The sequence below is a fragment of the Vulpes lagopus genome, chromosome 1, assembly GCF_018345385.1.
Source record: "Vulpes lagopus strain Blue_001 chromosome 1, ASM1834538v1, whole genome shotgun sequence".
Taxonomy (NCBI): domain Eukaryota; kingdom Metazoa; phylum Chordata; class Mammalia; order Carnivora; family Canidae; genus Vulpes; species Vulpes lagopus.
In genome coordinates this window covers 39985300-40001192 of record NC_054824.1, presented here as the reverse complement: position 1 = coordinate 40001192, position 15893 = coordinate 39985300, and the positions used below count along the sequence as shown (strand labels likewise).

Below are 15893 nucleotides of genomic sequence, written 5' to 3'. Positions count from 1 at the left end.
AATGACTGTTATGGCATATACTTGGTAATCAGTCAGTATTTAAAGATATTGTTGATTGAATGAGTCAATGAATGGGAAGAACTTGGCGGATTTTTTGCCCATTGCTCCTGAGTTGAGAATAAAATTACAAAGTCATTGGTTCATCTTTTCAAAAGCTTTTAAGTATCGATATTGAGGATATAGGTGATTTTCACAGAAGATTAGTTATTGTCATTTCAAAGCAATTTAGAATAATTTATTTAGTATAGTTTCTTATTCCTGTGTTCGAATCCCTTTTAGGGCATTCTAACAGCAGGATTCCTTTTCTATTGGAGCGTTTCTAGTGCTCTCAATAAATATTGGATATAGTTTATTGGTAGAGCCAATGAAGTTGACTAAGAAATTATTAAAAAGGGATAGCCCATGAGATAGGAGCAAAAACAGAAAAGCGTGATGTCTGGGTAGTCAAATTAAAGAAGTGTTTCAAGGGTGAGAGTATGTTTAACTTTCTGATGCTGATTATAAGCCTAGTAAGATGAGGTCTGAGAATTACTGTTGTATTTAGCAAAGGAGAAGACATTAGAGATCTTGATAAGAGCAGTTACATGGGCCAGAATCTACTTACCAAGTGAATTACTCATTGTTGTGTAAGAATTTGCCCCCAAAGTTAATTTAAAACAAACAACATTATGTCATAGTTTCTTCGGGTCTGGAATCCAGAAGTTGTTTAGCTACTTGCCTCTGTCTCATGGTCTCTCAAGAGGTCTATTACTTCTGCTGTATTCACACAGATCAACCCTGGGACTTTGTTGGAGGAATTGTACAAGGATTGATACTAACAGGTGAAACTCCCTGGGAACCATCTTGAAGACTAGCTATCACAAAATGGGCGAAAGCGAGAATGAGAGGGAAGAGTTAGAGATGTTGAATACCAAAGACCCTTTTGAGGAATTTTGCCAGGAAAAGGAGAAGAGAAAAAGGGAATTTGTCCAGGCATATCTGCAAGTCGATGTAGTAATAGAGCTTAGAGAATTTCTCTGATTATTTTCTCATGAAATAAGAACCAAGATTCTCAGTTGAAACTGAAGGACAGAAAATAATTTACAAAATAGTAATCTAGGAATGTGGAGAGAGAATGAATTTGGAAAATATAGTATGATTACTAAGCAGCACTGAGGGTCTATTCAAGACTAGTGATCTTGAATTAAAGCATAGTCAGTCAGAAGAGTTTTGTATTTTTCCCCAGCTATGAGCTTGTGAGTACAAGTTATGTAGTAGGTACAAGGGCAGGAGGTTAGATTTGTAAATGTTGGTATTTGTATCTGTCCTATCTGCCTAGATATGACAAAGCAAATTGGGATATATGCAAGAATGAGTGATAATGATGGAGTATGGAATTTAAGATGGGTAAGGAGGAAAGGATTTGAAAGAAGGTACAGGAATTGCAAAAAGGAGGAAGATTTGTGGAATCTACTAAATGAGGTCCAAAGATTGTTGAGCTTGTGGCATTAGAGTAAGCTGGAGAGAGGATATTGATTGAACTTTAAATTGCAGTCATAGGTAATGTAAAATTCTAGGGAATGACTATAGGAATGAGGAGCTAAGGAGGGCTAGAGTGCAACAACACTTAAGGAGAGGGGAAAGAGAACCTAAGAGGTTTGATTGCTGGAGTAGTTTTGGAAAAAGTGACCTTGAGTTAGGAAATGAAGCCTTAAAAAAAGAAAAAAAAAAAGAAAGAAAGAAAGAAATGAAGCCTTTAAGAGCTGAGGGCTTCCAGGCTTTGTAGCGACTGCAAAACATGAATGAAACTGAATGGTGCTGTCCAAGAGATTCAAAGCCAGTGGTGGAGGTGGTTTCAGAAAGGAGAGACAAAGAATGGCTAAAGGCATATCAGTGAGGAATAAAGAAGCTCCAGGTCCAGTAGTGGTAGAAGTATAGAAAAAGGAACAGCCCCCACTTGAGAGGGCTATGTTGGAGTGGGCATCCTTAGGAAAAGCAGTAACTAAACTTGTGCTTTTTGAGGCAGCAGATTCTAATTTCACAATAGCTGGGTATTTTGAGAAAAATCAACTTTCCTTTGATGAAAATTTTTTCTCCTTCTCAGCTCTTCTCTGAAATATTATAGAAGTTAAGTTTCTTAACTTCGATTGGTTTTCTTTCTGTTTGATTTCTTTTGAGATATTTGAGAACTTAGGAAAAATTGTAAGGTAGTACAAATAATTTTTCCTGAACCAGTTAATAGTAATTTGCCAACATGATGATGTTCACTCCATCATCCCATATACTTCAGTATCTATTTCCTCCAAACAAGAACATTCTTCTATACAACCCTAATAAAATCAAGAAATTAATGTTGATACATTATTACTGTCTGTCCTCAACCCATTCAAGTTTTGCTAGTTGTCCCAATAAAGTCGTTTATAGAAGAATGATCCAGTTCAGAATCATGGCTGGTAATTAGCTGTTGTCTCTTTAGTCTCCTTCATCATAGAACAGGTCCTTTTTAATTTCCATGACCCTGAAACTCTTAAAGACTACAATCCTATTAATTTGTAGAAAGTGCTTCAATTTGAATTGCTTTGTGATTTCCTCATGATTGGATTCAGGTTATGCACCTTTGACAAGAATATCTCTGAAATGATACTATGTTCTTCTCATTATATCCTAGTAGGTGGTACATGATTTGTCTGTCCCACTACTAATGATCTTAACTTGGATCATTTTAGACTTCTCTACACTAAACTTACTCTTTTTTCACTTCAAACATCTGCTTTTTCCCTTCATTTATATATATATATATATATACATACATATACATATATATATATCATATGGACTTAAGAATTTATTATTCAATGGATATTAATCTGTTACTGTCATAATTTATTTTGATGCTCTGTTCATCCCTGAAATGACCAGGGGTAGCCTCTCCAAGCTAGCTCCATGTCCTTTTGATATGTCCCCTTATTCTTTTAGCACTTCTTTGCTTTCTGGTATGAAAAGATGATCCAGACTTCTCTTGTCCTATCTGTGCCCCAGCTCTGGTGTCAACCATTTCTCCAAAAACTCTGGTTCCTTTAATGTAAGATAGTATTATGAAACCAATATTTGGGGATGTGTTCCTCCCAGGGCTTTTTAGTGGACAGAGCTAGTGAGTTATGTATGTACACACACATATATTTACATATGCATATGCAAATTTGCACCAATCTTTATCTAAATATATTGTGAAAAACATGAGTTCATGTATTTCTAATTTCAATCCAGTACCATAGAATTCATTTATATTTGTTATATCTACTTTCCATATACATCCTTTCTCTGAAAGATTTTTTTTTTAAGATTTTATTTATTGATTCATGAGAGACACAGAGAGAGGCAGACATAGGCAGAGGGAGAAGCAGGCTCCCTGCGAGGAGCCCAATGTGGAACTCAATCCCAGGACTCTGGGATCACACCCTGAGCTGAAGGCAAAAACACTCAACCACTGAGCCACCCAGGCATCCCTCTGAAAGATTTCAATGAGAAACCTGACTTTCATTATCCTTAATATAGTATTTTATGTAATCATTCTCTCATATGTGCCGGTCTCTTCTCACTGCTCCCTCTCCCTCGGAATGCTCTTCTTACACCTCTTGGGCTTCAGCACCTCATGCCAAGTCACTTCTTTGTGTAGATACTCTTCTCAAAGCCACTTGAACATACTAAGTCTTTGTATCAGGACTTCCTTCTGTAGGGGATGTTGGTCTCACCTTACTTTACCCCCACGAGAGTTTATCAGGCTGCTGCTGCGCATACCCACCCTCACCATCATCATCATCCTTTTTGGACTCCTATGCCTGTACCTGGCTGCCCCTCTGCAAGAACACCTTCCTCACCTAATTTGGGCTCCAGCACCCCCTTTCCCCTGCACCCTTAGTTGTTCTTCCATGTAGTTGCCCTTTTCATCTTGCTTGGGCTCCCAATACCTCACCCTAAGTTATCCCTCCACCAGGATTGCCCTCTTCATCCTACATAAGCTCCAACATCAGGCAGCCACTCCATATGGATATCTCCTTATTCCATTTAGACTGTAGTATCCCACTCTGCCCCCTGCTCTGCAGAGATACCCACCTTGTTTAAATGTTTAAGTTCCACCTTGTTGTAATGGCCTAACACCTGCAACCTGGATGGAAGTAGACCATTTTTACATGTAAAGGGCACAGTCTTCCACAAGACTGAGATGACTTCAGACATAAGGTCGCACTTCAGGGGTCCACAAGTTACACCCACATTTCTGATTAGATGGCTACAGATTTGGGGTTCCTATTACCCCTTCAGGTTTGAAGTTGCTAGAACAACACACAGAACTCAGGAAAGCACTCTCCTTATTATTATAGTTTATTATAGCAAAGGGATACATATCCAAGCCAACCAAAAGAAGAGATACATAGGGCAAGGTCTGAGAGGGTCCCAGATTTGTGAAGCTTCTGTGTTCTCTCCCTTAGGAGACAGGATGTGTCACCATCCCAGAAAGTTTGTATGTGACAATATGTAGAGTATTACCAATCAGCGAAACTTCAATCTCCAGGCCCTTTTCCCCTCACTGGAGGTTGGGCTCCCATTATGTGTCTCACGCCCCACCTTTCTTGGTCTTGTTTGGCCAGCCCGCATCCTGAGTCATCTCCTTACCATAAATTATCTGGGCCAACTGTGAATAAGTTCCAGCACTCCACTTCCCCCAGCCTCAGGTGTTCTCCCATGTAGTTGCCTGTCCAGGGAAATTCTAAGGATTTAGAGGCCATTTCCAAGGAATTGGGACAAAACCCAAACAAATCCTTTATTCCAAGGGATTAGAGGTTACCATTAAGCAACTAGGACAGTGGCCAGTCAAATGCTTTACTGTGCATCAGTGGAAGACTAAATTGCTTCCTTCTGAATATACATATCAATTATTCCTGTTAAGATAAATCTACCTTGAGGGGTGCCAGGATGGCTCATTCGGTTAAGCATCTACCTTCAGTTCAAGTGATGATCTCATGGTCCTGGGATTGAGCCCCAGGTCTGGCTCCCTGTTCATCAGGGAGTCTGCTTCTCCCTCTGCCCCTACCCCCTGCTTGTGCTCTCTCTCTCTCACTCTCTCTCTCTCAAATAACTAAAATATATATTTTTAAGATATACCTTGAGATTTTTTTCATGCACCTTCTCAGATTAAAATAAATTGTACAATTTTATAGTGGTTATCATGTACTTACTCATTTTTTATATAGAAGTTATTAAACTTCCAGAAGCGTTCTAATACTGCTATATAAAATGATAATGACATTGGAGTAATATAATCAAACTTATTAAAGTACTAATTTACTTGTATTAAATTTTTCCTTTTTACCTGTCAGTTACATATCTTATCTGTTTTAGGTGTGACTCTAGCCTTTCCAGCTTCAGTTCATGAATCTCTGATTTGCAGTAAAACATTTCAAATTCTATATAAAAATGAGGAGGTTGTTTTAAATGATGTCATGATCTTCAAAGTTAAAATGTTGTTGGATGAAAAAAAGGTAAACATCTCTTCATATGTATTTAGATAAATATTTTTTGTAGAGCTTCAAGACATATTTCTAACTTTCTATAAGTATTCAGAAAGACCCCTTATATTGTAATTTCTCTTTAGATTGAAGAAACCCTTGAAGAAATGAATTTTTTGTTATCCTTGGATCTACACTTCACAGATGGAGATTATTCGTAAGTAGGCTATTCAAACAAAGATCTTTAGTTTTCATAACTGCTATCTATTCCCCACTTGTTAGAATCTAGCTTCTCCCTTTTTTGTTTATTTGAACTACTTCTGTCTGTGGAGTCTCATGAGAGTAGTTAGGCCTGTGTGTCCATTCCATGAGCCCCAGGTAGCAAATTATACAAGTTGAAGAAATAATTTCCTAGGCTCTAGAAACTCCACTGTTGACATAATACCACTACTATGAGACATTTAAGTATAACCGAACTCTTTCACTCTTTTACTGACCATCTTATGGCATGAGTGATGCCATCTTTAGTCAGGACTCTTGATGATTAGAGAGTTTTTAAGACTGATGACCTTTATACTTTGCAATTTTTTTCTAGTTCATTAATTCCTGGAGCCCTTGAGGAAGTTTTAGGATTGACTGTTGTGAACTTGTTCACACATCTGGACACATAGACATATATTTTAGGGACACACTGTGCTTGTGTTCATTTAAAACAAGAATCAGATTTGTTTAACAATTTTATTTTTGTAGGGTTTTTCTCTCATTTCAAATGTACTTGTAGAAATACTTGAAAATTACATATAAATTTAGATACTTGTAGGATACATGACTAAGCAGTCACATTTTAAAAGGTCTATATGAGATGTCCTCTTTACTATCATGGAGGAATAAGAATTTTTTATGTGGTAGCTACTACTCCTCTGTAAGAATGCCTTTGGGGTTATTTTTAAACCAAGTCAGAATTTTGTAAATTAAGTAGGCTGAAATGAGTAGTTTGTAAATTATAGGTAGTTATAATGTTTGTATGGGTTAAAATATATACACACATATACACAAACGCACTTGGAAATCATTCTCATAGCATTGTTTTAATTTTTTATATGTGTCAGTCTAATGACAGAGAATATCTATAATCAAATATCTACCAGCTGCTTACTTAATTTCAAGCAGCACTTAATGATAAAATTTTTTACAAGAAAAATAATTTTAACTACATTTTATAGGGACGTTAGTGAAAATCTGTATCCATGGACTGGTAGAAAACTAAATATAAGATGTGGTTTATTTTCTTATTATTAGATTTCACATTTCTGTTTAATGCAAATGTGATGCCTTAAAAATTATTCTCATTTTAAGTTTTAAAAAAGTAATTAAGTAACTAAATGTTTTGATCATTGAAACTACTCTACAAAATATTAGCCTTTACTAAATATGCCATACTTATATGTAAATGTGTTGCTTTTCTAGGGCAGATGATCTGAATGCCTTGCAACTAATAAGTAGCCGAACATTGAAGCTGCACTTTAGCCTCCATAGAGGCCTTCATCATCATGTTAATGTTATGTTTGATTATTTCCACCTTTCTGTTGTGTCCGTTACAGTTCATGCATCATTAGTTGCACTACACCAGCCACTAATAAGGTAAATTTGGCCAATACTCTGGTCCTTATTAATATAGTATCTTTCATTTTATAGTGAAAACATATACTTTGATAAAGATAATTGAAGTAATGAGGGAGTTCTAATTTATAATTATGAAATAAATGTTTTCAGTTTAGACTAGAGTAATAAAATAATAACTTTTAAGAACATGGAAACATTAGATTGATAATTCTTTTAATACAGAAATATGGAGCAATCTTTGTCAAATAAACTAACCAAGGAAAATAATGCAGTCTGGAAATAACCATACAGCATTGTTTAGTCTCTATCTGTGTTTTTAAATAATGCTATATACTGTGTTCATTTTCTGGAAAAGTATTAGTTTTTTCTCAGTTTCTTGGTCTCTTCTCTGGATTGCCTAATTTTTTCTTAAATCTGTGCTATATAATAATTCTTGTTTTCTAAGTCATTAATCAATTTGTGTATCTTAACTAATAAACTTTTTAAACTATAACATGTACCATTTTAGCCTAAAGGTACATAATATTCTAGATTATAATAAATGCATTGAGATAATTATTTTCTCTGGCCACTTTCATAGGGAGATGTCTTTCATTATGTGAGAATATATTTCAGGCCCTTCAGTTTTTTCAATAAACATCATTCTCTTGTGGTATGAGCAACAGACGGACACTTTCAAAATTAGTAACTTAAATGAAAAGACTCCAAGTGGATTTGATTACTGAACTGTCTACAATTTTTTTCCAGTCTGATTCCAACAACTGATACTTGGGGTGATACTTCAGGGTTCAAATGTTAAAATGAAAATCTTAAAAAAAAAAAAAAAAAAAGGATGCCTGGGTCGCTCAGCAGTTAAGCGACTATATACGGCTCAGGGTGTGATCCTGCGGTCCCGGGATCAAGTCCCACATCAGGCTCCCTGCATGGAGCCTGCTTCTCCCTCTGCCTATGTCTCTGCCTATGTCTCTGCCTCTCTTTCTCTCTCTCTCTCTCTTTGTGTCTCTCATGATAAATAAAATCTTTAAAAAAATGTTAAACTGATTTATCAGAAAAACTAAATAGGTAATTCTGTATAATTACCCTCAAAGTTTATAGAAGACCAGTACAACTTAACCTATTGCCCACAAGTAACAGCTTCCTGTGGCACATATCCTTAAATTGTCTTAAAACCTCTGAAAAAAAATAAAAAAACAAAACCTCTGAGAACCTCTGCCATTGTGTAGTTGCATGGTTTCTTTGAGAGCACAGGGCCAGGAATAAATGTTTCTCCTAATGACTTGCTTTGCTTTCCTTATTCTATAGTTAGATCTGTAACTAGTTGTTTTGCTCTCTTTGTCTTACCTCTTAAGCCTTTAGAGAGCTTGTTCTCAGTTATTAAAACTTTTGGATATGTAATAGGGAACTGTTCCTATTATGTAATTTTATTAAAAACTTCAAAAAAAATTTTAGATGTTGATTGAATAAATTAATATGTAATAACATGATAACTGAGTAAAACTTCTTTGATAAGAAAAGTGGCTTTTTTGAAATATAACTTTCAAATAAGTAGTATACAATATTATTTTTTATGAATTATGTCAGGTTTTAATACTGAAAGTGTAATGATAAAATACATTTCTGTAGTTTTCTAAATCTCTTGTAATTACAGTAGAATCCTAACTGAATCATTTCAACCATTACTTTTTTTTAATTTTTTTATAACACTGGCTCAGTTTCTCTTCTAAGAAATGTACAAACAGGGGATCCCTGGGTGGCGCAGCGGTTTGGCGCCTGCCTTTGGCTCAGGGCACGATCCTGGAGACCTGGGATCGAATCCCACGTTGGGCTTCTGGTGCATGGAGCCTGCTTCTCCCTCTGCCTGTGTCTCTGCCTCTCTCTCTCTCTCTCTCTCCCTCTCTGTGACTATCGTAAATAAATAATAAAAAAATTAAAAAAAAAAAAGAAAAAGAAAGAAATGTACAAACAATTCATAGAGGTTAGCTCAGGTTATTCATGTTGCTTTCTAAGGCCCGGACTAAATAGAGTTAGTGATATTTATATCACCAATCCTAGTGAGTTAAATGTGTGCTTCCTCTTGCAATGCAGCAGTTTTTGCCACAGACTAGTAGGAAAAAGAGGCAGCTCATCTCCTAGAGACCGTCTACTGGAAGAAGACATTTTTGGCTCAGAATCAGAAGCCAAGAGGATTAACTGTTGGCTCTGGTTAGTGACTGGGAAGGATACTGAGGTGCTGCAGCAGCTGAGGTTGCTGGGCCTTACTTAGCTGCCATGGGCCTTCATATCCCCTCTCTTGCGGCTAGAACTTCACCATGAAAGAAGTTAACATCTTTCCCTGCCTTTTTCCTTGTCTGTAAATGAGAGATTGGAGAAGGGAAGCAAGAAAAGGGTAAAGAAAAGCTTTTCTGCTGGTGCCTGCTGCTGGAGGGGTCATGTTAAGGGTAACATTCCTCACTATGCTTTGACAAGTTTTTCCAGAAGTTTTTTTCTGGATGGATTTTTTTTTTCTTCTCTAAACAAAATGGAAACGTATTTTACAATATCATCTTTTTAAATGTTATTTTTATTGAAAACAGTTTCTACTATCAACCCAACTAAAGACGTTAAATCAATTTTTTGTAATAAATGTAACCCCACAGAGGATTTCTTTCTTTGCTTTTTTTTTACATAACCTATTTTTATGTTTGAACTTTTTTAAGTACACGTTTTATGCCTCATTCTGAAAAACATATTGTAGCAAATGTAACTTACCATTGACTTGCAATGCCCTTCTTTGCTGGGATATTGATATTTTTGCAAAGCAAATTAATTTTTGCAAATGAAGGCTGCTTTCTGCTTATGGCAAAACTGATTTACTTTCCTGTCTTTTTCTTTTTGCCGAACTGCCAAACAGTTCAAATGCTTTGGCCTACTTACAACTAGCCAATACTTTATTTCAAAATTGTATATAGTTTTAAACATTCAAACAGAATATGCTTATTGTATAGAACTTACGGTATATTAAATATAATATTAATACTAACATCAGTAATTTATATAATATGCGATTGAGACAGTAACTTGGACTACTTGAAGTTTGTCTTAATAGAGTTTCTAGATTTGTAGTAAAGAGAAAGGAAGTATCTTGTCTTTGAGAAAAAGAGATAACAAGTAGATTTGGTAATATTTCTTTTTTTACATTTACATGAGAAGCTCTTTATTCCTGTAACTAGCATCCATATTTGATTTTTAACTTTATAAACTTGGTACCGGTTCTGACAGTCCAGCATTTCCAGATTAAAGCTTGACCCCCGTTTGTCATTTAACTACTCTAGATTCCACAGTTTTATCTTTAGAATTCTTTGAGATTTCCTGAAGCCCAGTTATGGAAAAATTCTCTCAGGCATCTAGTCTTAGTTTTTTATATATTCATTGCCTTTTCATAATAATTCCAATTACTAAAATAAATTTAAGAGTACTTTAGAAATTATAACCATGCAAAAGTCTTGCTCTTTATCTTTAGAAAATTTTCTTTTGTAAACATTTAACATTCAAATAGACTATTATGACAATAATAATGTAATATTTATTCCTCCAGCTTTCCTCGCCCTGTGAAGACTACTTGGTTAAATAGAAATGCACCAGCACAAAACAAAGATTCTGTGATTCCTACTCTTGAAAGCGTGGTCTTTGGTATTAACTACACAAAACAATTATCACCAGACGTAAGAACTGATACATTCATACATCCTTTTTCCTCTCATTTTAAATGAAGTATTCTTTAACTGTTTCATCTGTGAATGTTATGTTTATTTTGTTTATTATCTTAGCTCAACAACTTACAGACCTAGTTAAGTATGATCTTAAAAAATTGATTGGTTCTGATTGTTTATTATGAAAACTAGCCTGATACTTAAAGATTTACCAGATTTAGTGGATAGAGGTCTTTGACACCCAGTGCCTTTTTTAACTTGTTACTGTTACCTCTTGCTCCTTTAACAGAACTGGTAGCATCACTCCAAAGGACCTTGTAAAGATCAGTTGCCAGGGTTGAAACCTAAGCTTGCAGTAGTACAAGTACAACCACTATTCCCTTAGAAGGAAATGGGCTGACACTATAAAAGCAGAGTATCTGTCCCTCACAAATGGAATCTGAATTTTAAATTTTCAAAAACCATAATTTAATCTGCTTGTTTTAAAAGCCCACTGTAATTGAAATTATTAGAGTTACATTTTATGTGTTTAAATTACTTGAATGAAAAAGAACAACTCCCTAAAATATTGCTGATTTTGTTTTTATGTTTTAGAATAACTAATTAATAAATGCTTAGGATTTTTTCCTTTGTTTTACTATTTCAAATGTAATATTTTTAGATTTTTGATAACTAACATTCTATATCCCAAATCCATTCTTTGTTTAGGGTTGCAGCTTCATCATTGCAGACTCCTTCCTACATCATGCCTATCATTTTCATTATACACTTTGTGCCACTTTGCTGCTAGCCTTCAAAGGATTGCACAGCTACTTCATTACGGTAACAGAAGAGATTCCCTCTTGTCAGAAACTAGAACTGGGTATGTTAAAAGTAGCCAGACCTAACCTATAGTTCAAGTCTTCTCTTCATTCTCATTTTGCTAGTTATCAGCTTTGCCATAGTTTTTCTATACTAAACCTATAATGTTTGTAAGCTTCACTTTTACCTCTCTCTTGATTCCATCTTTTTTGACCCTTGGTAATTACTTTCTGCAATTAAAAAAAATTTTATGATATAGAGAGGTAACTCCTCCGTGCTAAGTTTGAAATGAGTCTTTTGATAGATTTTTTAAAAATATATGTCAATATGCTACTCCTATGAAAATATAACCAGAAAGCATACTATAAAGCAAATGTTGTGATTATCTATAGAATCATGGAAAGATAAACTAAATCCGTGCTTCAAATATTTAACAATCTAAGCAGATTGTGGGTACTTGGAACATTTTTATATACATTTGGTTTTAAGTGATCTCAAATCTTATTTTTTATTTCACTTCAGAGAATAATAACATTACTCAGTTTTAACATTTTGAAATTTAATCACTAAAACAATCCATCTAGATTTGAGTCCAACAAATGAAATCATTTAATATCTGCATATGTTATAATAGTACACAACAAAAAATCATATTGCCTTGATTTTGAGTATCATTTGTAGTTTGCAAAATGCTTTTGTACTTATTTTGCAGAAGATAAATTTTTGGGATTAGCCAAAATAAGTTTTTATTCAAACCTTTTTATGATAGTTTAATAAGCTTTTCTTTTCAAACATCAGCCGCTAGCTTATCTATTAAGCACACATTAGTTATCCCTCCATTAATTTATTAATAAATTAATTTTATCATTATATACTTGAATAAATCAAGAATTACTTTTCAATTTTACTTTAATCAGTGTTCTTTATTTCTTTGTTTCTCAAAGATCTCAGTCTTTTAACAATATTGATGCACTCATAAAAATAGTTACTGTTATTAGAAATGATTCTTGGGTTTGAGAGTACTAGCCTATTTTTATAATTGTCTATTGGGGGATTCATAAGAATTCTAGGAACATGTAATGATTTGACCTCGCTTAAATCCAGCTGGGTATTGTGCCACTGCCTATGAGCAGCTAGTCCAGTGGATTTAATGAACAGATATCACTCAGTTGACTATTTGGAATCCTTAATTCAAGTATCCCAGTTATATACAGGTGTACAAGCAATGGGGAAATTTATTCTTTTTTGCTCATGTGTTCTTTCCCAAGACAAAAATGGTGGAAATCTTTTGATTACTGTTCTCTGAAATACTCTTCTTTCTTGATATTTTATATACTTAGAATCTTTCTGTTTCCCTTAGGAAAATCCTGTCTAAGATTTCTGTCTTAAATTTAAACTATTTAAAATGTTCTTTTTTGAACATGAAAGAAATGTTTGTAGAGTAGAACCAATTTAGGCTATCACTATCCTCAATTAATGGAAAAATTATGCTCAATATATTTCTTGATTTGTTTTTTTTTTGAACTCCAACACATCTTAGAATCATATAAATTTTGGTTAATGACTAAACTACCAAACTGTTAAGCCACAGTATTAATGAAGGACAATATCCTGTACCCAAGAAATGGAATTATAAAAAGAAGTGATGTGAAACTCAGAAGCCATGTATGATGGTATTTCTACAAGAAAATTTGTTAATAGTTTTGATGTTGAATAATGTAATAGAATTTGTAGAGGCATAATCTTGTAGTTAGAGTGCATGTTTGAATCCATTTCTTTCACTTACTAGCTTTGGGACTGTATATAGGAAGTGGATTTCATTTGAAAGATATGGCGATTAGAGGGAACCAAATGTGCATGAATAGGAAGGAAAGATAAGGACATTCAAAAGGCAAACAGTGTAAAATAGCTCTAGGACTAAGACTTCTTAATAGTGTATTCCCTTGGGATTTTTATGGCCACCTACTGTGTCCAGTACTGAGCTAGATGCTGAGGAAATACAGGGTCTCTATCTTTAAAGAGCTTTGACTTCTCTTCCTTTAATAAGTGATCAGTTCAGCATTGGAATGAATAAGAGAAACTCACCCAGCGAGATGAGACTTTAGTGGTTTTAATATAGAGAGTCACATATGAGGTGGGCCTCTAAATGCCTGTATAAGGAAGACATCTATTTGCATGTAATTTTCAAATAGATTTAACCTGTAATATTTGATAATGAAAAAACACATAAATCACATTTTAACTTACAAAATATTTCTCTATAAAAAGAATGTTTACTGGTAAAATATATAATTAATATCTACAATAAGCATCTCTTCAAACCACAGATTTATTTCAAATAGTTAGTATACTAGCACTTTATTTCTAGTTTATTAATCTAATTCAGCATGATAATTCACTTATTTATCAGGTCTTAAATTTTCTCACAGAGAAGAATGGATTTTATGTTATATAAAATTAATTTGACCTTACACCTGTAACATGGAAATTATGAGCCCTTATATTTAATTTCAGAAGTTAATTACTTAAGTGAGTATAAACTTTATTCCAAATTATTTGCTTAAAATATTTTATCAGAAGCCAAATCCTAAAGCAAACCTAGACTTTAGTCTTAAATAAGCAAATAATAGTGATAAGAATAAAATGAGTACCTTTCACATACTACCTATTTAAAATATATTTGTTGAATAAATGAATGAATGAAATGGCACAATATAGTTTTTGTTGTTAAATGAAAAGTATAAAGGCATCAACACAAAGCTTATTATAGTTTCCTAAGGATTTTTAAAGTCAAGACTCATCTTCAATAAATATTGGTAGGTAGCATTTTGTGTTATTCTTAAATTTTTCATATTTATATTTTCTATTTATTGCAAATTTTAATTTATTCTTGAATGCATCTTCTAGGGAACATCTAAAATACTGTTAACTATTTAAAATAAAACAATTACATATTCTTAAGTATTAACATTATTTTTATCCTACCAAAATTAAATTATAAGCACTAGATAATACTTATGTAAAACACTGTTGACTAATTATCATTATATTCACCAGTTTTAATATATGGATATAGCATAGTTTTTTTTAAGATTTATTTATTTATTTTGGGGGAGTGGGGAGTGCAAAGGAAGAGGGAGAGAGAGTTTCAAGCAGACCCCTCACTGAGCATGGAGCCTGACTCGGGGCTCAGTCTCATGACCTGAGCTGAAACCAGGAGTCAGACACTTAACCAACTGTACCAGCCAGGCGCCCCTAAAGTAGTTCTTGAATAGAAGACATTTACTGTATTTCCTTTTACTATTTGATATTTTTCTTGAGTTTTTAAATAAATATATTCAAAAGTCTTAAACTCTACCATGCTTCAAAAATGTATCTAAATTCTATTCCGTCTTTTAAAATAATGCCTTGAATTCCTTTCTGCTTTTGCCATTTTCTTTTCCCCTAGTTGAATGATGTACATTTTTTTTTTTTTTGGATGACATGTAGTTAAATATCGGTTTGGTGTAAGGAGCTCTTACTAGAAATGGGAGTCACAAGTTCTGGAATCTAGGCTTTGGCAAATTATGTAATCTTTCTGGGCCCTGGTATCTACACTTATAAAAGCAGGGGTTGATCTAGCTTATGTCTGAGATCCCTGCTAGCTCTAAAATTCTAAGAAATTAAAACATAAAAATAATATTGAAATGACAAACATTATGAAATGTTGAATGGTGTCTATATTTAAATAGAAAAAAGAATGAAGTAATATAAACTTGAATGTACATCATTTACAATTCTAATAAGCTAATTAACTAACTGAAAGACTCTGTTTTAGTGTTCTAAGCTAACTGTACTGTCAGATCAATACTAAGTCTACTAATAACAAGTTGGAAAATTCTAGGAAACTTTGTTGTAAAAGGAGTATTAGTAACTAGTGCTGTGTGCAATCCTTATAACTAGCCAAGGCCAACATGCAGGTCCTTTATGAGCGTCTTCTCAGAAGAAAACAGCCACGAACCCAGAAAGACACCTGTCTAGGTATGTTTACAAATAGGTTAAGTAAATAATCCCTTTTTATTAGTCTGAAACTTTACGTTAAATTAGTGTCAAATTTCATAAATATGTATTAATATAGAATGCTCCAACTATTATTTTAACTTCTAGAATCAATTTTGTTTGTAGATAAGCTTTGGTTAATTTCTTAATTTAAAATATTGAAGTTTGTAATTAAATCTTAAAGTGGTAAATACAAAGATTTCTTTGGCTTTCTTCCATATTCTTTTTATAGTTATTGCGAAGAGCACTTTTTGGAAAC

The 15893-nt window shown here is 33.8% G+C and overlaps 1 protein-coding gene across 17 annotated transcripts in view; it reads left to right on the top strand.

Moving 5' to 3' along the window:
* FAM135A (family with sequence similarity 135 member A) overlaps positions 1-15893 on the top strand; it is a 124755-nt gene that overhangs the window by 40531 nt on the left and 68331 nt on the right. For 9 of the 17 annotated variants that reach the window (XM_041754302.1, XM_041754332.1, XM_041754268.1 and 6 more), the window contains 6 exons: positions 5377-5516; positions 5630-5700; positions 6951-7124; positions 10681-10807; positions 11504-11657; positions 15539-15616. In XM_041754302.1, coding sequence (XP_041610236.1) covers positions 5377-5516; positions 5630-5700; positions 6951-7124; positions 10681-10807; positions 11504-11657; positions 15539-15616 — 744 coding nt within the window. Of the gene's footprint in view, positions 1-5376; positions 5517-5627; positions 5701-6950; positions 7125-10680; positions 10808-11503; positions 11658-15538; positions 15617-15893 lie in introns of those variants that run through there. The other 8 variants (XM_041754286.1, XM_041754294.1, XM_041754324.1 and 5 more) reach the window with 4 other exon arrangements.